The following is a 27524-nucleotide window of genomic DNA, read 5'->3' on the forward strand; positions in this document are numbered from 1 at the left end:
GAGGCTTTGAAGTGACACACAAGAGGTCTCAAACACTGCTCTTGTAAATGGCCTGTGTGTCCTCATGCCATTAGGAGTGATAAAGTTGGTGCTAGGATGTGGGTAATCCCAGCATTTTGGCAGACCAAAGTGGGCAGATCCCTTGAGTCCAAGAGTTTCAGACCAGCCTAAGCAACATGGTGAAACCCCATCTCTACACAAAGTTTTAAAAAAATTAGCCAGGGCAGGATGGTGCCTGGAGTCTCAGCTACTCAGGTGGCTGAGGTGTGAGAATAGCTTGAGCCCAGGAGGTGGAGGGTGCAGTGAACTGAGATCATACCACTGTGCTCCAGCCTGGGCAACAGCACAATACTCTGTCTCAAAAGTAGTAATAACAATAATTCACTATGATGACCCTGACAATAGTTTCTAATCTCACTAGGTAAGTTACAGTTTGGTATACTTTAGATTGCATTTTTTTAAATGATAAATATTTTGATTTATTTAGAAAAACTGATATAGAATACTAAATTCCTTATAAACATACACATTGTCATTTTGTGTACACATATGAAGCTTTTTTGTCATTTTTACAGAATAGTAAAGGGCAGAAGACAGGAAAATGAGGAGATGAAGCTACTCCAAAAGAACATGAATGAATTTGGAAACAAATGCTAGACTGGTGTGGTCCAGTCCACGCTGTATTGTCCGTAACTCACCGAACCACCCTGGTTTTTCCAATGAAAGATAAGCTCCCAAGTTTATTTCAGCCATAAAAGTTTCATTCTTGAAAAAAAAAAAATCCACTTCAAATCCAGAAACCTAAGCCAGGGGAAACTGACTAGGTCAGTGAAGCCACATGCAAGTAGGAGAAGCAAGACTGAACCTTAAATCTCCTAATTCCCAGGGAGTTTTTTTCTGAATCAATCAGCTAAATGAAGTCTTAAAAGACTGGGAGTTTTTTTCTGAATCAGTTACATGAAGTCTTAAAAAAGGCTACTTAGGAGACTGGGTGCATGAATATAGACAACTCTCAGCAAATAAACCCTATGGTCCACAAAGCTATGCACCAGTTCTCTTACGAATTTACCTTACATTTCCCAATAGGTAAAGGAAATACATCGAACACAAGGACACTTAGAAGCTAATGGCCATTTCTAGACTTGTCTGGAATGAAATCTCCTTGGTATTGTCCATATTTTAAGGCACTAAATGGATACTACCACTTGGTAGGAAGCCAAAGGGAACATGAAAAGTGACTAGAGATTAAGGATTAAACCAGTTTACTTAACAAGGCTTCAGAAGAGAAGCTAAAGCAGCGTTTACATAACTGGATTTGGGGCCACCTGGATCAAAATCACGTGGGCTGTGTGTTAAAAATGCAGGTTTCTGGCCCCTGTTTATCAGTGTCTAGGAAAGGACTAATCTGCATCTTTTAGCAACCCACCAGGCGATTCTCAAAAAGTCTAAAGTTTGAGAACCACTGGTAGATAACTGAGAAAATGCAGAAGGCAGACAGGGAAAGAACAAAGCCAAATAAAGAATGGAAGGGAAATAACTTGTTACGATAGGGTGGCTGAGGAAAAGAAGGATGCAGTACATACATACTAAGGTACTGCTTTGGTTTTCTTTAAATCTCTGTGTAACAAAAGTTAAGGCCACTAGAGAAGCTTAACCTAATTCTAGTAAAGTAGAACATTGGAAAGATACCTACCTCAAACTTCACATCATTATTTGAAAATACTCAAGATGTACTCCCTCAGAGCAACAGTATGAGCAACATCCCCTATCAGATGACAGCATCAACAACAAATTATAAATGTTCTAGCCTCATTCCTGGGTCTACTTTGTGTCTCCTAACCTGATATTTTCATTTTATTTTCTCTACCTGTTACCCTGTTATATATCATATGTAACCATAAACCACCTTATATCCTTTTTGTAAAAAGGTTTATTTGCAATCAATCACTGGTAGCCAAATAAATACAATTAAAACCTCTTGGAGAACTCCAAACTCACTTTAATATGAGATAAGCTGAGCAAATGAAGAGAAATAATGGTTGTAACCAGTCCCTGGTAATACAAGCAGTGGCAAACCCTGATGATCAATTCCAACATATAAACAAGACAGCATAACTGTCAGGAGCTACAAACCAGTATTCAGAGGTGGACCTATGTACAATGGAACCAATAAGGCCAAAGTGACCTTTCAGTTGTTTCCTTGCTATCCCCCACCCTCCCTCCTCATTTACCTCAAGACACAATGGTTTTTGCAAACGATTATTAAATTGCCTAGTAAGTCATAAAATTATTCAGTTTTTCAGAGACTTACTAGCCTCAAGGAATTACATCTGCTTCTCAAAGGTAGGCTGTGGCAGATTTTTCATATTAACACCTGGCATGTAGTTGAAACCAAAAACAAATACTTCTTGATGAAATGACACAGTGCTACTTTAAATGTAGACTGAACTGAACTGAACTCCTGTGCAATGCTGCACTAAAGCAGCTCCTCTGTGAGTCCAGGTGGTATTTCCAGATCTTAGCAGTTCTACTTAGAACACTGACCTAGCCTTGTTAATCACTTAAAATTCTCACATATGAACACCTAAACTCCCATTAAAGCAAAAATATCATCAATGTCATCTATCTCCTTAATGGTTCCTGATGTACTGTTTTTATTTATTTGCATCACTGTCCACAAATCAGTTTCATTTTCATGGATGCCTCTAAGATTTTCATGCATCATTTTCTCCTTAGTTTGTATGACAGGCATTGAAACTCCACTATTCAAGAGTTGCTTACTGTTGGGGTAGAGATCAGTTCTATGCACAGTACAGTGTGAGAGTCTCCACTTAGCACTGGTATCTGCAGCAGTCTTCTGAGTCCTTTGAGAGAACTGCTGAATTTCCCTTAAAAGAGTCAACTGCAACTTTCTCTGTGGTTTCCTTTGTCTCTGTAAAAATTTATTCTGTGATCTTCTCTGTCTCAGATGATGCTTTGAAGTTTTGATACCTGAGCCACGAAGAAGGTGGTTGCAAATAGACGTTTTTATGCACTCTAGTTTCTTTGGCAAACTTTAAAAGACAGAGAGAGGAAAAATCAGGGCTTAAGATGCAGAAAAACATTCTTTACCAACTGAAAAGAAAAATACACAATTTATCTACAAGTCCTATGCCTGTGTACAATCCCAGAACCACATTGAAAAATGTTTCACCCCAAGTCTGCTTTTTCAGAGCACAAATGCCCTCTGATTGAAGTATAGACGAATGTGTCCCCATTTTGCTTTCAAACTCTCAAAAGTACAGCCGCTAGTTATTTGCTGAATGGTGAGATACCCCTGTACTTTTAGAGCATTTCCCTCATAACTGCTAAATCTGTTCATAATGTAATGAGTAGACATGAGGAAACATCATAAATGAAAAAATCTGCCAGTACATATTAATCTGAATCTGGATAATCAGCTTCATGCTGTAGCATGAAATGAACAAGGAAAAAGGAATAAAGGCTAAGAGAAGTTTATAAAAGAATGTGAAGACAGGGCTTCTGGCCCAGACACACTGACAGCCTTAAGCTACCCTAATTATGATTCATATGTCATCTTCAAGTTTGGAAATTCAGAAATCAAACAGCTGATCATTTTAGGTGTTTTGCTTCCACACAGGGTACACTGCCACAAGGTTCATCAGTGCCTTACTGAATTGTTTCACTGTTTGTGATAGATTTTAAAAGATGGGCATGGATATAAAACTTTGAGGAAGCCCATTATAATAAATCACGATCTTTGCTTCCAAACCATTTTCTTATCTTACTATAAGCAGTGGCATTTAAGTGGGAAGAAGGTGGGTGTACTTCAGAGTTGAAAGGAAAACAGAGGGCCTGAACTGAGTTCCACATCTAACGCCATTTACCTATCTATGAAATGGGAATAATACTGTCTACCTCACAGTGTTATTACGGACATTAAATAAATTATAAAGTTTACTACAAATATATTAATGAAACAGCAAAACAGGGCAGTATATGAAGGAGCACTGTATCTGGGGAGTACTGAGTAATGGTTTAACAAATAAACAGCAGTTTGCCACACTTCTCATTAACTTTTAGTTGTTACTTCTGCCTCATCTACCCTTGATTTTAAACCCAATTTTAAACAGAATGCTTCTCTCCATCTCAGGCTGCGTTTCCAGCCATAGGATACATCACTTTTAGATTATTACACACCTTTAGGGGACCCATCTCAATGTAAAAACCCCTCAAGCACTTTATCCCTTAGGAATATTCAACCGTTTTTCCTGTCGCTTTTAATCAAAATGTGTTACAAAACCCTCACTGTATACTAATTTTTTTCTGAAACAGGAATATATTTTCTGTAAACTTCAAAAGAAAATTTAACAACATTTTTAATATGTGCTTCCTCCCCAGGAATTAATTTTAAATCCCTGAATAGCTCTATAACTATGGATAAGAAATTATAGGGCATGCACAGGATATTTCTTAAAGAATACAATAAAAAAACAAATCAGAAAATTGCCTCTGTGAAGGTGGAATAGGCTCTTAATACCTATTTGTGTTTGAAATCGTTACCACTAAGCCCTGAAGTGTCTAATGTCTAACTTCATGTAATACTTCATGCAATACTGGTTCACAAGCAAAGATAAGCACCCTTAAACAGTTCTGAATATAAAAATCACAGAAAAGAAATATATAAAGTCCAGCTGATACAAACAGTAGCAAGTAGCAACAGTACAAGACCCCAGCAGTCTTGTGTGGGCCTCATGGGAGGCAGGCACCTTCTGCTTCTGCTCTCATGCCCTTATACCACTGCACTGCGCTGAAGCTATCTGCAGAAGGGCTGCCTTTCCAGAAGACTCTGAGCTCCCTGAAGACCAAGTCATGTCTTTATGCAGTTGTATCCTCAGGCTCAGCACAACAGACATTCTTAATGGTTCCGGAATGAGCAGATGGAAATGATGAAAAGCATAAATGCTTGAGGTCCAATTAACCTGTTTATGTTCTTTCTCCAATGATACAGTTTTGCTCTTACAACAAAAGCAGCAAATGGAACTGCAGTTTGAGTACATCCCAGTTTAGCCCCACTGCGGCTGCTGGACATGACATTTTAAAGAAAAGTGACCTGAATATACACTTTTACTCGTAACAACAACAGAAAAAGTAAAGGAACATAATTTTTGCAATATACCTACCTAGTACCTTGAGCTTCCAGATGTTTAAGCCGGTTGCTTTTAAGAAGTTTGTTACCCAGAAAAATAGCCTGAGCCTTGAGTTTTTTGCTCCTGCACCATACAACTGCTATCTGGATTTCTTCAGAAAGTTGTGTGAAGGACTCAGCCTCTCGGAATCTTTGCACAAAACTTTTGGCATAAGGCGTTCCTATCACTTTCTCAGAAGAATATTTGGTTGTCTTTAGTCTGGACTGAGAACATTTAAAATCAAAGCTGGTCTCCTGAAACGTGAAAACATGAGAAAAATATATTGGACATGTTACCGGCTTGTAATTATATGACAACAGGGAAATTTAGCTTATAATCAAAATTTAAAAATTAGATTTATCAGTCCCTAAATGCTTGAAGTGATGGATACCCCATTTACCCTGTGATTATTATGCACTGTATGCCTGTAACAAAATATCTTATGTACCCCATAAATATATATACCTGCTACGTACCCACAAAAACTAAAAATTAAAAAAATAACTTGTCAGTCTTCAAGGAAATTTTTTGCTCAATAAGCTTTCCTTATGTCTTTAAAAACTGAATTTTTCTCCATTGCTCCAAATACAAGTTGTTTTGTTCCCCCTCTGTACCAGGACAGGTCCCATCTGCAGCTGAGTTAGATTGACATAGGAAAGTTAACATAAATATTCTAACACACATATCTCACATACACAACAATAAAACCCCACGTTTAAATACTGGTCAAAGCCTAACTGCAGAGGGTTGGGGGATCACTGGAAGGCCCCTCTCCTCCATATCGACAGAATATCACAATTCGTTTTTCACTTATTTCCATATTCTGAGTAAACCTCCTCAATTTAGAAATGTTTCTGAAAACAGGGAAGATATGGGGCCCTGCAGAGCGCCCAGCAGAATAAGGCCATTAATCAGTTAATGCCTGCTGAGTATCTGTTAAAAATGCTCAACTGAGCAACACTTCCAATTCTACTTCAACCATCTCTGACAAGGCACCTTTACTTCTTCAATTCCTTCTTTCTATACCAAGTCACATTTAGATTTTACTAACGTTTACTATTTCTTTATGAAAATATGCTGCCTACGAGATGATCTGCTCTATCATTCATTCAAAGCTTACCTTCTTCCAAATTTCTTACACTCAAAAGGAACTTTTAAAAAAAGTAGAAAATATAAAAGTAATGACCCATGTCAATAGTTTATGTTTGGTGATCAATAGAAGTAGTTCACTTTAAAAGCAAGCTAAGCAAGTTAGTGCTATTTGCTAAAAATATAGTAGCAATTAGTCTTGAATAAGAGGGATCCTGACCCACCAACTTCAAAGCCAGTCACCTACAAACAGGGGCACAGGCTGCAGAAGTTTCAAGGCTCACAAAGCACCGTAGTTCTTGAGATACCGTTGAAAAACTATTCTGGGGACTGGTGAATGGTAAAGAAGACAGACTATGAAACCATACTGCCTGCATTCAAATTGCAGCTCTGCCATTTATTCACTATGTGGCCAAGTTTCTTGGCCTTTCTATGCCTCAATTTCCCCATCTGAAATATGAAAATGGTAATAAGCATGCCCACCTCACAGATCTTTTGTGACATAATTACATGACTTTGTGCATATAAAAGCACTTAGAACAATGCCTGGCACAGAAAGTATTACTCCTCACTCTGAATTCATGAATTAGACAGAACATCAATGGAAGCTGGAGTCCTTAAGAGTTCAAGAAAGTATGCTTAAGAATTCTTAAATAAAAGAAGTAAACTAACCCACGAAAAATATCAGAAGTAAAGACATTTTGCAAAGACAGGGTTAAAAACAAAAAGTCAAGTTACTGAGTAAAACAGTAATGCTGATGTACTTATATGCTGCTAGGTCCAGAACAAACAGAATTTACAAACATTAATCAATCATGTTAAAACTTGAACCTCAACAAGAGTAAAGGAATAGCTTCATGACAAAACGATGAGGATGATGACCAAAATGACAGTAGCTAATAACATCTAACTCCAATTAAATGCTTACCATACCCCAGACTGCCGAACGCTTTACATGCATTAAAACTAGCACAACCCTATGAGGCACATATTACTATTACAAAATAGAGGAACGGAGAGATCAGGAAACTCACAGAAGGTCACACAGCTAGTACCAAAGCCAGGATTCAAACCAACTATCTGACTGCAAAGCCTGTACTCTTAAGCTGCAGTACAATCCATACTTAACAACAGATTTTATGGTTACTTTAAAATTCTAGAGAAACTCCTACTAAAATATTTCTGAAGGTACTCTATTAACTGAATTAACTAGATGTATTACAAATCCCCTGCCTCTATTCATTCAGACGCACACACTGACAACTAAGAAGGCACTAAGCTTAGAGCTGGGGATAAAATGAGAAGATTCAATCTCTGCCCTTGGTAAGAAGCATCCTCTACAAATCAGCAGAAATCATAAGCTAAATTTAATGAAGCCAGACAAACCTGAGTAGCTTTGTGTTTCAGCTGGTTGCAGAAAGCCCTCACATCAAATTCTGATGACTTCTCTGTGGAGGTGGAAAAATTGCAGATACAAAACCTTAGGCATACTATTTTCAAATCTACAACAAATTCTTAAGTGCATGACATTTCTTGCCAAATTACCACAAAATAAATAAAGGAATAAAGCAAGCAAATAACTAGGAAGCAATTACAGAAACAAATAACTTAAAGTACTCAAGCTTAGAAAGCACAGGTATCGGCCGGGCGCGGTGGCTCAAGCCTGTAATCCCAGCACTTTGGGAGGCCGAGACGGGCGGATCATGAGGTCAGGAGATCGAGACCATCCTGGCTAATACGGTGAAACCCCGTCTCTACTAAAAAATACAAAAAACTAGCCGGGCGAGGTGGCGGGCACCTGTAGTCCCAGCTACTTGGGAGGCTGAGACAGGAGAATGGCGTGAACCCGGGAGGCGGAGCTTGCAGTGAGCTGAGAGCCGGCCACTGCACTCCAGCCTGGGCAGCAGAGCAAGACTCCGTCTCAAAAAAAAAAAAAAAAAAAAAAAAGAAAGCACAGGTATCATCATACCTCTCTATAGATAATCAATGTAAGTCAAAATTAAGATGTGAGATGTTGAATTTCCTTCTATGCAATGCCTATTACTTTCAAAAGGTTTCCTTTTATTTTTTATTTTTTTGGTTTTACTAGAGTATGTGCTATATCAAAGCAAATTACCTTTGAAGATTCTCTTATTCTTTATTGGCTGTCCAAGATCCACTTTATTCTGTACATTGATCTTTATTTGTTTAGCTTTTTTGGAAATTCCAAGTAAGGTTTCTTCACTGGCTTTTGGTGACTGCTCATTTATTAAAAACAGTTTATTTAGCAATTTAGTTACTCCTTTAGCTGCAAAAGCTGTAGACATTTTTTTCTTAAAGGCTTCAAAATATGGCTGTCCTAAAAATTCAGTAATATCAGAAGGAAAGGTAAAATCTTTGAAGTAAGGCATTGGTTGAATCCTAGAGACCTCTTGAAGCAATCCAAACAAAGGCTCATATAACAAAATCAACCTTTTTAAAACACCTTTATAGAGAACCCTAGAGAAAGAAATAGGAGCTCATTAATTAACCAGTAATTACAATTTGCAGATTACATAATAAATTGCAAGACTGAAAACTGAAAATAAATGGCTTATCAAGGTCCTCCAGTACAAAAATTTTTTGTCCTCCAGTACAAAAAAATACTATGGTGCACACTTGCAAACAGCCAGATTAGTCCATCCCAACAGAAAAATCCAAGTATAAAATGTTACTCAAAAAACTGTAGGATAGTCTACCAGGAAAAAAATATACATATTCAAAAAGTACTACATGGAGAAATGTACAAAAGGATGCATATCTTAAGTGTGGTAGATGTTGAGATTTCAGGCAAATTTCAGGTTCTTCACATTTTTCTTTTTAAATTTCTTAAAACAGGCATGTATTATAATCAGCAAAAATTAAAGCTATTTTCATTACAGAAAAGAATATCAAAGGTTTAGCATTTTAAAATAATGATTAGTAATCAAACATTGTTACCTCTGATTCTCTGATTAAGTAGAATAATTATAATAAAACAATAGGAAATAATATTTGAGATATCCAGGTTAAGATATCAAAGCAAAGTTTTCAATCTCTAAATACAGACACTTTTTTTCTTTTCCCCATCCAATGTTTTCTTACATTCTTATTAGAGCTAATAATCTTAATTGCTTGAAATGGCCCAAAACAGGCCTTCTTACAGATACGGACAAATTCTAATTATCCATCAGATCAGTTTCACAATATGTACTGAGAGACATGCAAAAGAATGTCTCTTAGTTAGCAAATATTACCAGCGCACATCAACCAAATATGCTCAAAAAAGCAGTGGTGTTTGAGATGGAAGAAAAGAGGCTAGCACATAAGAAGGTCAAAAATTGCATTTATCATTGCCATTAAAAATTAGAAACCAAGTGACAGAAAGAATCAAGTGATATAGTCAGCCCAGGAATAGCATCATTTTAAATGGCCTGTTGTAATATGACTACTGCCAACAATTTTTTATTACTGCAATTCCCTGTCGTAGGCATTAATTTTTTTAATGTTCAATAAAAGCCCACTGATGTTTCACTACAACCTACTATGACCCAGATTTCAATGTGACACCAGTCAGTCCCAATTTTTTTAGTTGTTCAGTGTTGGGCTGATCTCGTGGATTGAGATACAAAGCCTACTCCTTTGACATAGCCATTAGCACTCAGCTTCCCAATCTACCCCCAAAAAACTCTGATCAAATCAAGATAGAGAATACCTGCACCTCCCGTAACCCCATAGGAAAATAAGTTTGAAAACTACTAATAAGAAACCTAGGCTGAAAAGAGATGAGAAAGAAATGAAGGATGTCAGAGGTGTGTACATACCATAATCTGCTCACCAGCCCAACCATCACAAGGTTTAAAATAATGAACTCTTGCAAACCTAGATGTTTCACAGTCAAACTGGAAAATCAATTTAAGGCAGAAAACAAAATCAAAGTAATGTGGGTTTTGTAAGTTACAATCATGAATGAAGAAATATATTGGAAGTAAAGAGAATTTTCTTAAAGGTATTAAAGCCTTAAAACACATTCTATTTAAGAATTTAAATCTTTAAAATATGGTAATAAACTCTGCTAGAGCTCCCATTATTAAATTTAGTTCTTAAAGTTTAGTTTCTAAGATTAAGAATTTCTAGCTGTCAATGCTCTTAGGCTAATACATGCTGAACAGTTGACAGGCAGTCTCTGGCAATGGCTGCATCAGGCAATTCCTGAGAAAAGGAGGCCAAGAAGGAAAAGTTTAAGAATTCCTGTAGATTATAACTCCTATAAAGTGTTAGCTTTCAAATAAAAATACTGTTAAAAATATCCAAACAATTCCAATTCAAAAGAAGGTGTCTTTAAGATATTCAAGGATACAGAAATGTTTTGCAGCAGCAGTCCAACAAGCGGAGCAACAACTTGCAGGCTCCCAAAACCTTCATCAACACCAATTCCACCACTGGCTGACTGGGGACAACACACACTTTGGTAGTTAAGGGCTGATTTTCACTTGAAAAAAATAGAAAAAGTACATTACTTTCACTTAAAAAAAAAAAGGTTTTTTTACTTTACATTTACCAGTTAAAGGATATGACAAAGGATTGAAATAAAGAGATGCATAGAGCAAGGTATGGCAGAAGCACAGAGCTTCCACATCCTCCCTAGGCAACCCTTCACATGTTCAGCTATCTGCAAACTCCCTTTACTTTCATTTTTAAGTATAAAGCATTTCTATAGCAGTTTTCAAGTGAAGACTTGCTTTAAGTTCAATGTGAGATAGTTATGCGCAATAACAGCCCTCTGACGTTTTAATATAACCTACCATGACCCAGATTTCAACGTCACACCAGTCACTCCGACAGATCAATGTCAGAAGAGTACCACAAACACCAGGTGCCCCACATTAAAACAAAATGTATACAGCTGAAGTATAATTGGTTATATTCCAACACCAAGCATAGAGAAATCCAAAGGGAGATCACAAGACATTGAGTTCCCAGCCCACCACATCACAAAGCAACTGGACCACTTACTTGGAAGAAAACAACTCAAACAGGTCTTGAATTGAACCCTCCAAATTCATGTTTTTCAAACGCTTTAAACATTGCTCAACCTGAAAGAAGAAGAGCAGCTCAAATTCATGTGTATGTAATGCAGACAGGGTCACTGATTATGACCAGGAAAGCAAACAGTTCTAGGTATTCAAAAAATGGAACTATGCTAAATATCACAGAATACCTTATTTTTTTTCAGGGTTGAGAAATCCAAAGTGCAAGCAATTGCTTCTGGTTACAAATTTGGAATTTATCCAGCCAAACACATTTTTAAAATCAGGTGACTCCTAAGAAATTAGTATATGCCACAATGAGCTTGATGTTATAAAGGGGACAAAAGCAAGTATAGGTTATTCTCAAGATTATAATTTTGCTGAGATGACATAATTTTTATTTTTTTAGAGACAGAGTCTCACTCTGTTACCCAGGCTGCAGTGCAGTGGTGCCATCTCTGCTCATTGCAAGCTCCACCTCCTGGGATCGCTCCATTCTCCTGCCTCAGCCTCCCAAGTAGCTGGGCCTACAGGTGCCCGCCACCACGCCCGGCTAATTTTCTGTATTGTTAGTAGAGACAGGGTTTCACTGTGTTAGCCAGGATGGTCTCAATCTCCTGACCTTGTGATCCGCCCACTTCGGCCTCTCAAAGTGCTGAGATTATAGGCGTGAGCCACCACACCAGGCCGACAACACAATTTTTAATAGTGAAACTATTAAAACAAGATAGCAAATTATTAACTACTAAATTTCAACAGTCTATAAAGTACCAGAGATGAGGAAAATGATTGGCTTCAATCACTGAACAAATACATTCTTTGAGTAGATGAAGCTTGTCCTTATGTTCCTCCGCATCTTCTCTCTTCCTCCCTTCTCTCTCTTGAATTTTTTTCCCTTTTGTTTCCTTTTGAACCACAGTTCACTTACTATGTTTTCCAAGTGCTTTACCATCTTGGTTTGTCAATACCTCCCTCAAAGGATGGTGTCCACACTTGAAAACTGAAAAAGACAGGAGCTGACACCAAAGAATTTAAAGATTGTTCCCTCCATTGTTCTGAAAACCATTGTTAAAACAGAATCCATAACCTTGGTTCAATTTCTAGAAGCTCTGGCAAGATACTCTCCTTGCCAGTATCAACGCCCATCCAAATTTTTTTATCTGTCTAGATGCAGTCCCATGCTGCCCTTTGGGTGGTATTCCTGAGGACTACAGAACTCCTATAACATTTTGTACAATGCATGACTCTTACCTTTTTAAAAAAAAAAATAAAAGATGCTATTGAGTGCTTACTGAACACTGTTCTAAGAACTGGACTATAGCGGTAAACAAAAGGGACAAAATACATTGCCCTTGTGGAGCTTACACTATAGCTGGGAGAGAAAGGCAGTCAATCAATGGCAGGTGGTGGTAAGTGCTATGAAGAAAAATAAGGCAGAGAGGAAGTGCTGAGAAGATTGCAATTTTAAATAGGGTCTGTTTTTATTTCAGCATTTAATAAAATATTTTACATGTCTTCCTATCTTTACTACTAGATTTTTAGCAACTAGAGATACAGAAGTTTCTAATACTATTTTATCTCCCAGCATGCCCTACATGTACTCCACAGAACAGGAATCAAAACTATTTTCTGTGTTCCACTTAGGGGGATGTTTAGAGACAGGCCGATTCTAGTACTTACATGAAAGTTCTCTGTAAACTGTGAAATGTTAAGCAGTTGTAAGGCAGTAGAAGTGGTAATAGCAGCTGCAGCAGTAACATAAGCATAAAACATGTTTCCTACCTCAGGGATCACACAGAATATAAAATATATACACAAATAACTACCACAACACAGACTATATTAAATGCTATAAGAGAAGTACAAAGAGGAGGCCCAAATAGCTAAGAATTAAAAAAAAAAAAAAAAAAAAAAAAAAAAAAAAGCAACTTCAGTAATAATCAGAAAAATACAACTTAAAATGAGATCACTATAACATAGATTATCACTGCCGGGACTTAGAGGATAGGAAGGCGTTTAACAGGCAGACATGGAAAGGCTGGGCATTCTAAACATACAGAACCAGGTAAGCAGACTCAGAAGTAGGAACACACACAGTGAGCAGGAAGGTTTGTTAAGAGTCCAGGTTGGCCGGAATATAATCTATCTGAATGTGAGAGAGAAGCCTGAACTAAGACTGAAAAGGCCAGATCACAGATCTTGTAAGCCAAACTAAGAAGTTTGGTCTCTTTTTTTTGTTTGAGACCGAGTCTTGCTCTCTCCCCCAGTCTGGAGTACGGTGGCACAATCTCAGCTCACTGCAAGCTCCACCTCCCGGGTTCACGCCATTCTCCTGCCTCAGCCTCCCGAGTAGCTGGGACTACAAGCACTCACCACCACGCCCAGCTAATTTTTTGCATTTTTTAGTAGAGACGGGTTTTCACCATGTTAGCCAGGATGGTCTCGATCTCCTGACCTCGTGATCCACCCGCCTCAGTCTCCAAAGTGCTGGGATGACAGGCGTGAGCCACCGCGCCCAGCCAGAAGTTTGGTCTTTACTCAGGACACAATGGAGAACCACTAAAAATCAAAGTTGTATTTTCAGATGATTAACCTAGTTTTAATATTTAGAATATGCCAGAGCTTAGGAAAAGCTGAAAGAGAAACCATCAGTTATGACAGTAAGACAACTAAAATTTGACGAGGTCTAAGAGGAAAATGGCAGCCAGAACTGAAGAGGGCACCAGATCCAGAGGAAGTTTTGTCTCATGGACCGCCTGGATGGGAGAGCTACATAAAAGAGAGAGACTAGAGAATGGCAAATTTTTATGATGGGGCAATTATTCACAACCCAGAAGCTAGAAGGAAAAATACATTCACCGGGAGGGTTAGCAAGCTTGCTTTTGGATTAAAAAGACTCGGAAAAAGATAAAAGCTACCCTAGAATGGAAAATTTAGGGAAAGACCATGATCCCAGATGTTTCTTTGATGAAATCTTCACCCTGTTTGCTTTAAGTACTAGGGGTGGAAAACTAACTAGAAAGCATGCATCTATAAGGTTAGAGACTATGTCCATCTTTTTCACTACTCTATACACAGCACAAAGCAGAGTGCCTGGCACACAGAAAGTTCAAAAACACTTGCAAGGTAGCCCTGTCACACAATGGATAGCCTTCTGAACTTCTAGAAAATACCTGCGGAATTAAGTGAATGAATGAATGAACATATCAGGAAGCCAGCTTAAGAGAGGCGCTACTCTATGGCGTAGCCCCTGAGCTGGAGGGTCCAATTTTGTCTTAAGCTCCAGACATTACATGAAACCAGTTTACACCACAACTTGCTATGTATCCATTTACTCTAACATACCACCAATTAGATTATGTACCCTATAATAAGAAGACAAGTTTTTTTTTTCTTTTTTTTTTTTAAATTTCAGCATTTTGACTATGCCCAGGGAACTGTTTCTTAATGTCCAACATTTTGTCTTGCTCAACTCACTTTATCTTTGTGCTGGGCAAAGGCACTGTTGTTATAGATTGTACATAATGAAGAAAATGTTTACTTGCCCATTAGAAACAAGACTGGGAAAGAATTAATCTAAACATACTTCTTTTCTGACAAAAATTACTTTTTGAAATGCTGAAATGCTTTCAGGAAAAAAAAGAAAGTGCACATGTAACTGTGGGCAATAGGCCTATAAAACACAAGTAATTTACGGAGATTTCCACAAATAGCAAAATAGTAAGTGGCAGTGTGCTCTACATTTTCAAGTGAACAGGCTGGGTCTCATCTACCGGGTTTCCTCACCTGTTTGAGGGCCAAATGGGGTTTGTGGCGGCCCATTCTGTTGTGATTGCTGTAAAGGAGGGCACATAACACATCTGTTTCCGCATCTAAGATTTGGCTCTTCAGTGACAGTGTGACGAGATGGCATTCTTTAATTACAGCTGCAATGCAAAGGTCTGAAGCAGAGATATTTAATAAGATTTAGTACATATTTCTATATTAAGTATATTAAAAACACACTGAAAAAAAAGCATCTTCCCTTATTTGTTTTAAAGGAATCAAAAACAAATGTAATCTGTCTCAACTGTAAGAACATAAGGATTGCAAGTATAAGAGAAGTTGAAAAACGGTAACAGATGACATAAAAGTCTACGAAATCATTAAGAGAACATCTGTTAAACAAGAAGTTGTATCTTTACATTGCATTTTAACATGGTATAATAATCTTTCATATGAATACTTTGCTGTCAGTCATTTGGTGTACACTTACGCCTCGTGTACACTTACGCCCCCACCTTGGAGGTGGGGCACATGTCACTACATGTGTAATAATTCTCTAACTCCCCATGTTGCTATTCCCAAAAGCAAGACAGAATGAATAAATTCACAGTCTTCAAAATCAAGGCTTCTGTGTTTGGATATCACTTTAAGAGAGACACAGACATATTCAGAAAAGAAAAACCACCACAGTAACTGGAAATCGTATTATTTGATGAACGCCTGACTGAACACCGGGTGCTCATCAGCAGATGCTTCCTAGTCTGAAAATCTGTAGTAGTCCGTAAGATGCAGTCCATGTGTTATTTATGGCTCTAAAGGCAGCACTAGCATTCCAGGTGGAAGTAAAGGCTGGTTGCTACCTAACAAGAATTTTCTTACTGTCCCAACAACTATCTGAAGACAGAATGGGCTGCCTCGGGGATGGGTAGTGAGTTGGTGAATTTCCCATGCCTAATAGGAATTGTTGAACAATTTCTGAATAGAGAAAGAGGGAATATTAATCTGTCAAGTGTGTAGGAAGGACAGATGGGATAATCCGTAAAGTGTGTAGGATGGATATATGGGAAAGGGGATGTGATGATCTAAATCAAGTTTGTCCAATCCGCCTTATTGTGTTGTTCTGTTTTGTTTTAGGCTTTATGCAGCTTAAAGTCATGGTTTTTAGTTTGTCTCTAGTGAAAACAGGGATGAGGAAAGGGCTTTACCAGCCCAACCTGAAACAAAGAACCCAAGACTGACTGTATTCTCTCCCTTGGGCCCCCGAGCTACGTATTAACATTGGTAACAGCTACCATTTGAATGTTCATTTACCATGCCAGGCAATGTCCGAAATGCTTTCTCTACGTTATCAACTCTTTCATCCCCCTAAAACAGTCCTATGAGGAAGGTACTACTTTTATCTCTATTTGAAAGTGAGAACAGTGAGGCACAGAAAGGTTCAGTAACTCCCTCAAGCTCCAGCGAAGGGTAGAGCTAGTATTCAAACCCAAACAACCTGGCTCCTGCGCCAGGCTCCTACCTACTATATGCCCTTCACCCTAACAAATACCATCCATTTAGGTGTTAAAACACTGTCGTTTACAGAGCATTGTCTCCTAAATTACATCGTTAGATATTCCCAACGCCCCTGTGAGTAGGAGGAGGACTAGCTCCATTTCACAGATAAGCAGATAGAGGTCCGAAAAGATCGCAGTTTGAGTCCCAGTGCTTAGGTGACGTCCACCGCTCCTCGGGGGCAGGGGGCAGGAAAAAAACGGAAAGGGGAAATGGACGGAAGGGTAAACAAGACTCCCAAGACCCGGGTGAGCAAGGGTTCCCAGGCAGCACTGTTCCCAGGCACCAACTGAGTCCACCTCTCTCCACCCCCTCAGCGCACGGCTAAGCCTTAGTCCATCTCTCCAACCAAGCCCTGCATTAGCACAGCTGGTTCAATGAAGGACTGCGAAGCCAGAGGCCCTACGAGCTACACCAGCAAAGTCCTGGGACCGCTCGACCCCTACGTGTCCCGCGCCCTCTCCCAGCGTCCCCCGGGCCAGGAAAGTCCCGGTACCGCCCCCGCCACGTGCGCCGGCCTGGCCTGTCGGCCTCCCCCGGAAACGTTCCCCCCTCCTAGCCCGGCGCCTCACTCACCAAGGGCCGCGCCGGGGTTCTGCACTGTCACTGCGGTGCGGCTCCCCGCCTTAGGAATTCTCACACGGTTCCAGGGTTCCGGGCCCGGCGGCACCGCAGCCATCTTGCGAGGTGGGTAGATTTGGGAAAGGCGGAGCTACGCGAGAGCACGTCTAGCGACCGGAGGTGGGGCGATCGGACCTAGTCCGGGCCGGAAGAGAGCAGGGGGCGGGGCTCGAGCGGGGCCGGGAGCCGGGCCGAAGGCGCCCTTCGCATAGTAAAAGCGTGGGACTGGGAAGGACCCCGTCATCTGTACATTGGTTACCAATACGTGGCCGCGTAGAGTCATGGGAGAAAAAAAGCCCCATCCCAATACTAACCAACAGAATCTCTGAGAATGGGGTGAGGAATCTGCATTTTGTTTAAACTTCACGCAGGGGATTCGGAAGCACAACCAAGTTTGTAACTATTAAATACTTCCAGGCATTTTACAAATATGGAAAATGAGGCCCAGAATTGAGTTGGTGCTTTTACCCCCAATTCTGCCTCAGACATTAGGGGAAAAAGGAAGAAATAAAGAGGTTTATGCAAGGTGTGGAATTTGTAGCGAAGAACGAGTGATTTGCTTTGGGTGGTAAAGGAAGGCTCCTTTACGTCTTGAACCACAGCAAAACCGAGATCACATCAAAGAAACTTGGAAGACACCTGTCTGTCATTCCCACTTTTGTCAGTCTCCAAGACAAGATCGTATTCTAAGCTCTAGTGATCCTTACCTCATTAATATCTTTCTAATAATTCATTTATCCTCAGCCTTGCTAATGCCCCCTGAAGTTCTTAAGACTCCCACAGTAACGTATTAGAAAAACAGTGTTTTAGAAACAGCCTGCCAAGATTCTAGTTCTAGCTTTGCTGTTTACTAGCTCGGTGATCTCAGGAAATTTACTTACCTCCTCCTCCAGACCCATTTTACCCATCCCTGTGGGTAAAATGAAGATGATAATAATAGTATCAATCTCACAGACTGGTAAAATGCCAAGGCACTTCTGGCATGCAAACAATGAACATGTACCGTAGTTAATATTGTTGATGTTATTACTACTATTTCGTGCAAGCAGTCTTACTTTATTGAAACACTTTCCATGCTCTTTCTGTGCGTATTTACACATCTCCTTACTCTACCTGGGTCATCCTCAGAAACAATCTCCTTTCCTCAGCTTTGGGGTCGTCACTTTGGGTAATTCTTTCTAAACACCCCATCCTCACTCCATAATTTGATACAGAGGCCCCTTTAATGTATTACCACAGTGCTCTATGTTGGCTTATGTATTCGTTTTCTACTGATGCTTTAACAAATTACCACAAACTTAATGACTTGAAATAAGTAGAAGTTATTTTACATTTCTGGAGGTCAGAAGTCCAAAATTAATTTCACTGGACTGAAGTTGGCAGGGCTGGTTCTTTCCGGAATCTCTAGGGAAGAATTCATTTCCTTTCCTTTTCCAGCTTCCAGAGGCTGCCTTCATTCCTTGGCTCATTTCACTATCCTCCACCTTCATTGTCAGCATGACATTTTTCAGTCTCCTCTTCCTCTCTCTCTCTCACCCTCCTGCCTGCCTCCCTCTTAAAAACACCCCTGTGATTACATTGAGCCTATCAAGATAATCAGGATAGTCACTCCATCTCAGAATATTTAACTTAATCACACCTGTTTTAGAACTCCAAATTCAGGCTCATGTACCGGATGGGCAGCTGATGCCAAATACTGAGATACTGGTGCTTGGAGATAGAGAAGTATTTATTCTATTGGACCAAAGCGAGAGGGCAAGAGAGCAAGATCTCTCAGATACACAATAACAAAAAAGAAGCGGGGAGTTTTTATGAAGCTAGAGAGTAATGGAGAGGGAGTTTCAAGGAATCCAGGGGAAAAGTCTGTGTTTCTTCCGTTTCAGATAATACCTTGTGCAGCCGTATGTACATGGCAGCTGGTTGCAATGTCCTTCAAGGAATTCATTCCTTCTGCAAACTATTCTTATGACACTGAAGTTATCTTCTTCTGCTTGACAAAGAAATAGTACATCAGCAGTTTATAATTACATTGTGGGAACAAGGAATACTGGGCAAAAAGCAGGTGGTTAACATGTACAGGTAAGGAAGGGCCTGATCAAACTTTTTATTATTTCAGTCACAAAAAAAAAAAAAATTACTGGGGTGCTGAAATCTCAAGCAGCCTGGTTATGTATCTACGAAATCTCTTCTCAGTACAAGGTAACATAGTTATAGATTATGGAAATTAGAATGTGAACATCTTTGGGTGTAAGGTGGAGAGATCTTTATTCAGCCTACCAGAGCCTCTCTCACATAATTTACCTTGCTGTATTGTATTTGTTTGTTTACTTTCATGTCTGTTTCTCCAGTGGCATATGAACCTACTGAAAGCGAGAACTACCACTGACATAGCTAACTGGTCTTCCTATCTCAATGCTTAGTTCAGAGCCTGGCATGTAGTAGGGCCTCAGTAGATATTTACTGGCTGGATATGAGGTTAGATGATGCTTGAATAGAGTCATATGAAGGATGAATAAGAACTCCCCAGGCAGTTAAGGGAAGAAGGATATTCCTACAGAGAGATGTTAAGCAGCATGGGTTTGAAGAATCACTAGTCCTGAATTGGTACTGCTGGGACATGATTTGTGCTGAGGGATGGAGCTGGAAATACTGGTGTCACATTGTGGGAAGAATTTGGATTTTTACCTGAAGACCAGTAGTTCAGAAACCCAAATGATTATCAAAATTGCCAGGATAACTTTTAAAAATAGAGATTTTCAGGTCCCACTTTGGAAATTCTTACTCATTAGTTCTGAGTCGGACTGTTTCTAAAAGGTCTTTGTGATGGTAGTCTAGGTTGACATGCCCTTGCTATAGGTGATAAAGGAGTCACTCACTGAGTCTTAGGCAGAGCAATTTTTGTCACCTTGCCTCAGAAGAGCACTCTGAAGAACAAATTTGGGAGGGAAGATGTTGGAAGTAAGGAGATCAGGCCCATCTGTTCTATTACAAAAGCTAAGGCCAAAAATGATGAAGGTCCAAACCTTCAAGCATTTCTACTGGATATAGAGAGTATTTAGATGTCTAGCATGGGTTGAGAGTATCCCTTATCTGAAATGCTTGGGACCAAAATTGTTTCAGATTTCCAATTTTTTAAGATTTTGGAATATTTGCAAATATACATGAGATAGCTTAGGCATGGGACCCAAGTACAAACATGAAATTTATTTGTGTTTCATGCACACCTTAAACACGTGGCCTGAAGAAACTGTCACATATTTTTAGTAATTTTGTAAATGAAACAAAGTTTGTGTACATCTTAATTACCCATGTGGACAATTTGTGGTTGTTTGGTGTCAACATCATTCCTGACTCTGAATTTATATGCTACTGTTAAGTAATCATTTTTTTCTACTTATTCACATGTGTGTGCTTAATAGTAAAAAAAAAAATGATACACCATTAATACAGTGAAAATTAATGTGTTCAGGGTAACTTGTATCGTCATGTCAGTACTCAAAAAGTTTGGCATTTTGGAGCACTTCAGATTTTGGATTTTCAGATTAAAGATGCTCAACCTATTTACGTATTTGCATGTCTAGAATGATGATATATATGGTTTGGGTCTGTGTCCCTACCCAAATCTCATGTTGAATTGTAACCCCCAATGTTGGAGGAGGGGCCTTGTGGGATGCAATTGGATAGTGGGGGCAGAAATTCCCCTTGCTGTTCTCATGATAGTGAGTTCTCATGACATCTGGTTGTTTAAAAGTGTGTAGCACCTCCCCCTTTGCTCGCTCGCTCTCTTTCTCTGGCCATGTAAGATGTGCCTGCTTCCCCTTCACCTTCCTGCATGATTGTAAGTTTCCTGAGGATTCCCCAGTTGTGCTTCCTGTACAGCCTGCAGAACTGTGAGTCAATTAAACTTCTTTTATTTATAAATTACCCAATCTCAGGTAGTTCTTTATAATAATGTGAGAATGGACTAATACAAATGATTTCCAGATTTTCACCTTAAGTTTGAAGTATGACATTCAGAAGAAGAATAGATTTAGGTAGGTGGCAAGGGTGATAAGATGACTTTTGATGTACTGAGTTTGAGATTGCCCATGGCTATCCATGAGAAAATGTGCAGTTCACCAGTTGAATAAATGGGACTATAGCTCCAAAGTGATTGCAAAGGGATGAAGTAGAGATAGTGAATATAGGACAATATTTTTAGTAGCTTAGATACGAGGAAAAACAGAGTTTATTGGTGACAGAGAGATGCAGGATCAAGAAGAGTATTGTTTTGTTTTGTTCTGATTTTAAGGATAGTGTACCAGTCAGGATTCCACCAACCAAAGAGAAAAGTGGGATATATATAAAGGGATTTACAGAAAGAAATTGACTTATACCGTTGTAGGGGTCAGATAGGAAAGTCTGAAATTCATAAGGCTGGAAACTCTCAGGCAGGAGCTGAAGAGGAAGTCCACAGGTGGAATTTCTTCTTTCTTCACATCTTCAGGAAAACCTAAGTCCTATTCTTTAGGCCTTTCTACTGATTGTGATTGGATCAGGCTCACCCACATGACCCAGAATAATCCCCTCTAGTAAAGTCAACTGACTGTAGACATTAATCACTTCTACAGAATACCTTCACAGCAGCACCTAAGTTAATACTTGATTGAATAACTGGGTACTACAGCCTAGCCAAGTTGACACATAAAGTTGACCATCACGGACAGAAAATGACTTGATTAAACATATATATAGGCTAAAAGGAAGAATTCAAAGTGTGAAAGAAGCTGGATATTACAAAAAGGAGAAAATTGATGGAGAAAGACCCATTACTCATTCAACAAAGTTTCTGAGCATCAGTTGTTTGCCAGATACCATCCTCGAAACCAGAAGAGACAAACAGGGATGAAATCAAGTGCTGAAGTAAAGGAGTTGACTTAAATATCAAAACCTTTTATTTTCTGAGCCAGGAAGAAACATACAAATAGTATACATATGGATCTATTTGGAATGGAGTGATGGGCAGCTTCTGTGTTCTCAGTGGAGGAGGACTTGAGATCATTACCAAGAGTGGAGGAGAGCAGGGAGATGGTGTTCTGGATGAGCAATGGATGTTGAAATCCGAGCTTCCTTGAATCAGGGGACATGGAAAAAGCACAGGCTATGTACATTAGAACTAAGGTTTTAGGGCCATACTGTAAACAAATCTCTAGACTGAAAAAAAAAAAAAAAAAAAAGGCTGTCACAGATACAAATGACCATTAAATGTAAAACCTTGGCCATCTCATTAGCAATTCACAAAATACAAATTAAAATAATTTTTAGCTTCTATCAAATAGACAAAGAGTAAAAAGCACAGTGTCTGGTGTTACTAGGGCTTCACACAAAAATTTAGGTGCAAAGTTATTCTTTGTTGTAATCATGAAAAAGGAAAGTGACATTATATCCTCACAATAATTCGATTACTTTCTAATATTTTGGCAGTGGAATTTTTTATTCCCCACAAAATCTTATATAGAAACCTACTATGTAAAACAAATATATAAAAGCAAGATTGCAATGGTTAAGGAGGTATGGGGGAATGCAAGGCCCTCCCATTAAGGCAATTTTGAGGGGCCATTTCCTGAGGTACTTGCCCAAGATATTTCCTAGAACAGTTTAAAACCCATTGTTGTAAATAAATATGTATTCATGTGAGCAATTATTAATGATACATTAAGATTTTTTTTAAGCAGTTCAGAAAACTGTATGTCATTCCTTGAAAAAAAATGCATATCCACACGTTGAGGAAAAGGTCTGGGAGGATATAAATGAATGGTTGTTTTTCTGGCAGTAGGATAGATTTTTTTTTTTCTTCTATGAGCTTATTTTTTTATATTAAAAAAAGTATTGTTGTAATGAGAAAAAATTATTTATTATTTTTATTTATTTACTTATTTTATTTATTTATTTTTTTTTTTTTTGAGACAGAGCCTTACTCTGTCACCCAGGCTGGAGTGCAGTGACACTATCTCGGCTCACTGCAACCTCCACTTCCTGGGAACAAGCGATTATCCTGCCTCAGCCTTCCAAGTAGTTGGGATTACAGGCACCCACCGTGCCTGGCTAATTTTTGTGTTTTTAATAGAGACGGGGTTTCACGACGTTGGCCAGGCTGGTCTTGAACTCCTGACCTCAGGTGATCCCCCCACCTCGGCCTCCCAAAGTACTGGGATTACAGGCGTGAGCCACCTTGCTCAGCGAAAAAAATTAATTTTAATGCCAGAATGCTGTGTACCAAGATGTTTGTGTGTGTGCATGCACATGATATGCATATGCACAATATACTCAGAGACATACCTTTTGGCTTATTCCCCTATGGCCTTTCAGCTCTAATCCCATGCTTCTATATTTGCTGTGTGATGCTGGGACTGGGACTCTGCAAACTACTTGGCTAGCCTGTAGATATACCAATATGGGCCACTAGAGGGAGGTTGAAGGCAAGAGCAGGAGAGAATATTCTCTGCTCCATTGTCCCTGGCAGTGTTGCCCGACACTGTCTTCACTCCAGGTAATGGCAGTTCCAGTCCCTGACTCTTTTTGACACATGCTCAGAACAACCCTCAGAGGTACTAGCAGCACCGGGATGGTGTTCTGTCCTTAGAGGTCTAGGTCCCAATTCTCTAAGTGCCTTTCTCTAAAAATCTAAATTCTGATAACACCAAATTTCTTTGCCTGGTCTCTCCAGTTCCAGGGATTGTAACTGCTTTCAGCAGTTATCTCTGTGTTACTTCAGTGTTGTATCATCTTTTCATGTTAGTTTTTAAACATTCATTTAACCAATTCCTTATATTCCTTAAATTCTTTCTGATGACCAGGCACGGTGGCTCGTGCCTGTAATCCCAGCGCTTTGGGAGACTGAAGTGGGTGGATCACTTGAGGCCAGGAGTTTGAGATCAGCCTGACCCACATGGTGAAACCCTCTCTCTACTAAAAATGCAAAAAAATTAGCCAGGCATGGTGGTGCATGCTTGTAATTTCAGCTACTTGGGAGGCTGAGGCAGGAGAATCCTTGAACCCGGGAGGCAGAGGTTGCAGTGAACTGATATTGCGCCATTGCACTCCAGCCTGGGCAACAAGAGTGAAACTCCATCTCGAAAAAGAAAATTCTTTCCAGTAAAATATATAACACTGTATTATACTGTTTCACTAATGGACTCTGACTGATATGATATTTGGAACCAGAAGTGGTCACAGAAAACGGCCCCTCTAAATGGAATTCTGTGCTTTGTTTGGCCATGTTCAGCTTTGAACACAGTAGTGATGGGGAAATTGGGTATTAGAAATCCTTGGTGTGCTGCAGCGTCATACTTAGTCACCTGAAGCTGACTGCGATGGAAGTGCCCTCTGAAGCCTGCTGACTCCACGACTGTTACAGTAGCAGTGATGCTTCTGAGTGCACTGGAAAGCCTACAGAAAGTGACACGCTTAGGTATTTAACACAGCTCAAGTCACAGAGAATCAGGGAGTGTCTATGGTGGCCCTAAAATTATGTTATTTCTTATAGTTTCATAGCTGACCTTGACCCAAAATTCAGTTCTGTGGGTTGCAGAATTACAACCTAAATTGAATTCATAGACTCAAAAATCTCATACGTGAAAGTTAGAGCATTGATTGGTAGGAAGAAGGACTCTGAGCCTCGGAATTAGTTGAACTCGGGAAAAGCTGAGAATCTTGGAGCAGTCTGCCTTCCTGTGTCTGAGGAGACTTGTATGAAGACCGTATAATAACCTCAAGACCCACCAAAACCACTTCTCATCACTTCTAGAGCTATAACTAAAATCAGATCTCAGTTTGCTCCAGGGGGACAGGTACAAAGTCTGAAATGGAAAGAAATACTTTAGATTTCAAAATAGTTGCAAAATGTTGCTGATTTTTAGTGACAGAAACTGAAGTAGTGTTGGATTTTAAGGTTATTAGACCATAGAGGATGGAATATAAAGCACTGGACTAAACCAAATGTATCAATATGAGTCATCATATCAGTTTCTAGAGAGTCTTGCAACTAGAAGTGTATCTAACAGTTTTCTTTGATGATTGAAACTTGAATCCAGCTATAACCTACATTCAGTGAGGTTAAGATGCCAACATTTTCCTGTATTAATGTAAAAGGAGAGATCCAAAGACTTAGAAAAATGGGAATGTTGGAATGGATATATAATCTGTGGTCTGCACATCCACCCCACCCCGACTGTGTCTTCTGAGAGACCTCAGAGGTCATGCCCTCCACTAAGGCATTGAGAAATACATTAATGAGGTGTGAGAAATACATTAATGAGGTGCTATCAGTTTCTTTACAAAGTTCTGCAATGGCTGTCTTCTGTAGGTTGGAGTGATGGTAGAAGATACCATCATTGAAATTGGCCCCTTGACTTCAATGGGATCCCAGAATGATAAAGGCCAACTGGCAATGATTAATTATAAGAGACAGGTTGATGCGTTTACTATAATGGACAATAGGGACAAAATGGTAACCAGATTGTTTTGACTAGCAAGGAACTTTAGTGGAGGCTAATTGACCACAGTGTCTGCAGGAATTAAATAGATTGCAGCCTATGAAAATATTACTTCCTCTATGTGAAAGGAACCAGGAACTTGATTTGAGCACCAAACTGGAGAGACATGACTTCTTACTTAGTTTCCAGATTTAAACAAGTTCAACAATATAGAGTCTCTTGATGGACAGGAAATTCAGTACAAGGATGTTCATCACTGTCATTTACAGTAACAAAAATGTGAACACATATAAATACTGTTGGGGTTCAAAGTGTGAGACTCTAGAAATTGAGAAAACCACAGAAGCAAGGTCATTCTCTCAGCTCTCCCACCGTTCTGCAAGAGAGCCAGCCATAAAATAATTATCTGACCTACCTCCCCTGAAAGTAGGCCTTAAGACATCACGACACAGGTGTCCTGCTCTATATCTAAAGGAAATAAAGGAAGACATAAAGAAGAATCTGAACAAACAGGCCTTGCTAAGTTCTCCTCCATAATTCCTGTTTATTGCCATTCGGTCATACTCTTCTTTGTCCAGTCATATTTCTACACAACTATCCACTTCTTTCATCAGACTTACCATAAAAATACAGTTTTCCCTGGGTCTTTGGGTCATGATTTTTGAAGGGTTCCATGTCATGTAAAACTTTCGTTAAATATAAGTTTTAAGTGTTTCCTTTGTTAATCTGTCTTTTGTTCCAGGGTGTCAGTCATGAGCCTTGCAATGGGTGAGGAAAAGATATTGCCTTTTCTCTCCTGCAGTATCCATGTTTCAGTTTTCTGTTACTGGCTAACAATTAATAGCTTAGTAACTTAAAATAACTATGTTAATGCTTACAGTATTGTGGGTCAGGAATGTGGACAGGGCTCTGCAGGGGTGGCTTGTCTCTGCTCCACATGGTGGTGTTGGGTGGGTGACTTGACTGGATTGGGAGACTCCCAGATGGTTTCAGTTACAAGTCTGGCATCCCTCCTGGGATGGCTCAAATGGCTAAAGGTAGACTGAGATGCCTGGATATTTATTCTCATGGCTTTACTTGGACTCACATGTGTGTAGGGCTTCAGTTCTCCTCCATGTGGCTTCTGTCTCCACATGTTATCTCATCATCTAGGACCTATCTCTCCACACAGACTCTCTACACAAATAGGATAATCTGGGCTTCTTTATATAGTAGCTGGGGTCCACACTGAGCAAGAGCAGATGATGCAAGGCCCCTTAGGATCTGGGCTCAGAAGTCCTCAAATGCTACTTTCTTCTCATTCTTCTGGCCAAAAAACTCATAAGGGCAGCCTAGGCTCCAGGAATGAGGAAATAGACCCCCTGCTTTTGTTGGGGAAAGCAATCAAGAATATTACAAAGAGACATGGACACAGGGAGATGTGATTCACTCATTGGGGGCCATTTTTAACAACCTACTACAGTTTAATAAGAAACATTTCCTGGTCTGGTGTGGTGGCTCACACCTGTAATTCCCGCACTTGGGAGGCTGAGGTGGGCAGATCATGAGGTCAGGAGTTCAAGACCAGCCTGGCCAACATAGTGAAACCCCATCTCTACTGAAAATACAAAAAATTAGCCAGGCATGGTGACAGGCACCTGTAATCCCAGCTACTCAGGAGGCTGAGGCAGGACAATTGCTTGAACCCGGGAGGCAGAGGTTGCAGTGAGCAGAGATTGTGCCATTGTACTCCAGCCTGGGCAACAGTGCGAAACTCTGTCTCAAAAAAACAAAACAAAACCATTTCCTCTTAGAAATTATGGTAT

At 39.6% G+C, this 27524-nt stretch overlaps 2 protein-coding genes across 2 annotated transcripts in view; one reads left to right on the forward strand and one right to left on the reverse strand.

Moving 5' to 3' along the window:
• Positions 1 to 1978: 1978 nt before the first annotated feature.
• On the reverse strand, positions 1979 to 17392 carry NEPRO (nucleolus and neural progenitor protein). Its single transcript, XM_010361033.2, has 9 exons — positions 17201 to 17392; positions 15092 to 15246; positions 11292 to 11371; positions 10636 to 10767; positions 10100 to 10177; positions 8395 to 8756; positions 7665 to 7726; positions 5184 to 5443; positions 1979 to 3053 (listed from the first exon to the last, which is right to left on the reverse strand). The coding sequence occupies exons 1-9, from the start codon at positions 17301 to 17303 to the stop codon at positions 2585 to 2587; spliced, it is 1701 nt and encodes a 566-aa protein (XP_010359335.1). The 5' UTR covers positions 17304 to 17392; the 3' UTR covers positions 1979 to 2584.
• Positions 17190 to 27524, forward strand: part of BOC (BOC cell adhesion associated, oncogene regulated) — a 253113-nt gene continuing 242778 nt past the window's right edge. The window contains exon 1 of the mRNA XM_030941125.1: positions 17190 to 17311. The gene's annotated coding sequence lies outside the window, so the exon portion shown is untranslated. The remainder of the gene's footprint in view (positions 17312 to 27524) is intronic.

Source organism: Rhinopithecus roxellana, chromosome 1, assembly GCF_007565055.1.
Source record: "Rhinopithecus roxellana isolate Shanxi Qingling chromosome 1, ASM756505v1, whole genome shotgun sequence".
In the NCBI taxonomy this organism is placed as follows: Eukaryota; Metazoa; Chordata; class Mammalia; order Primates; family Cercopithecidae; genus Rhinopithecus; species Rhinopithecus roxellana.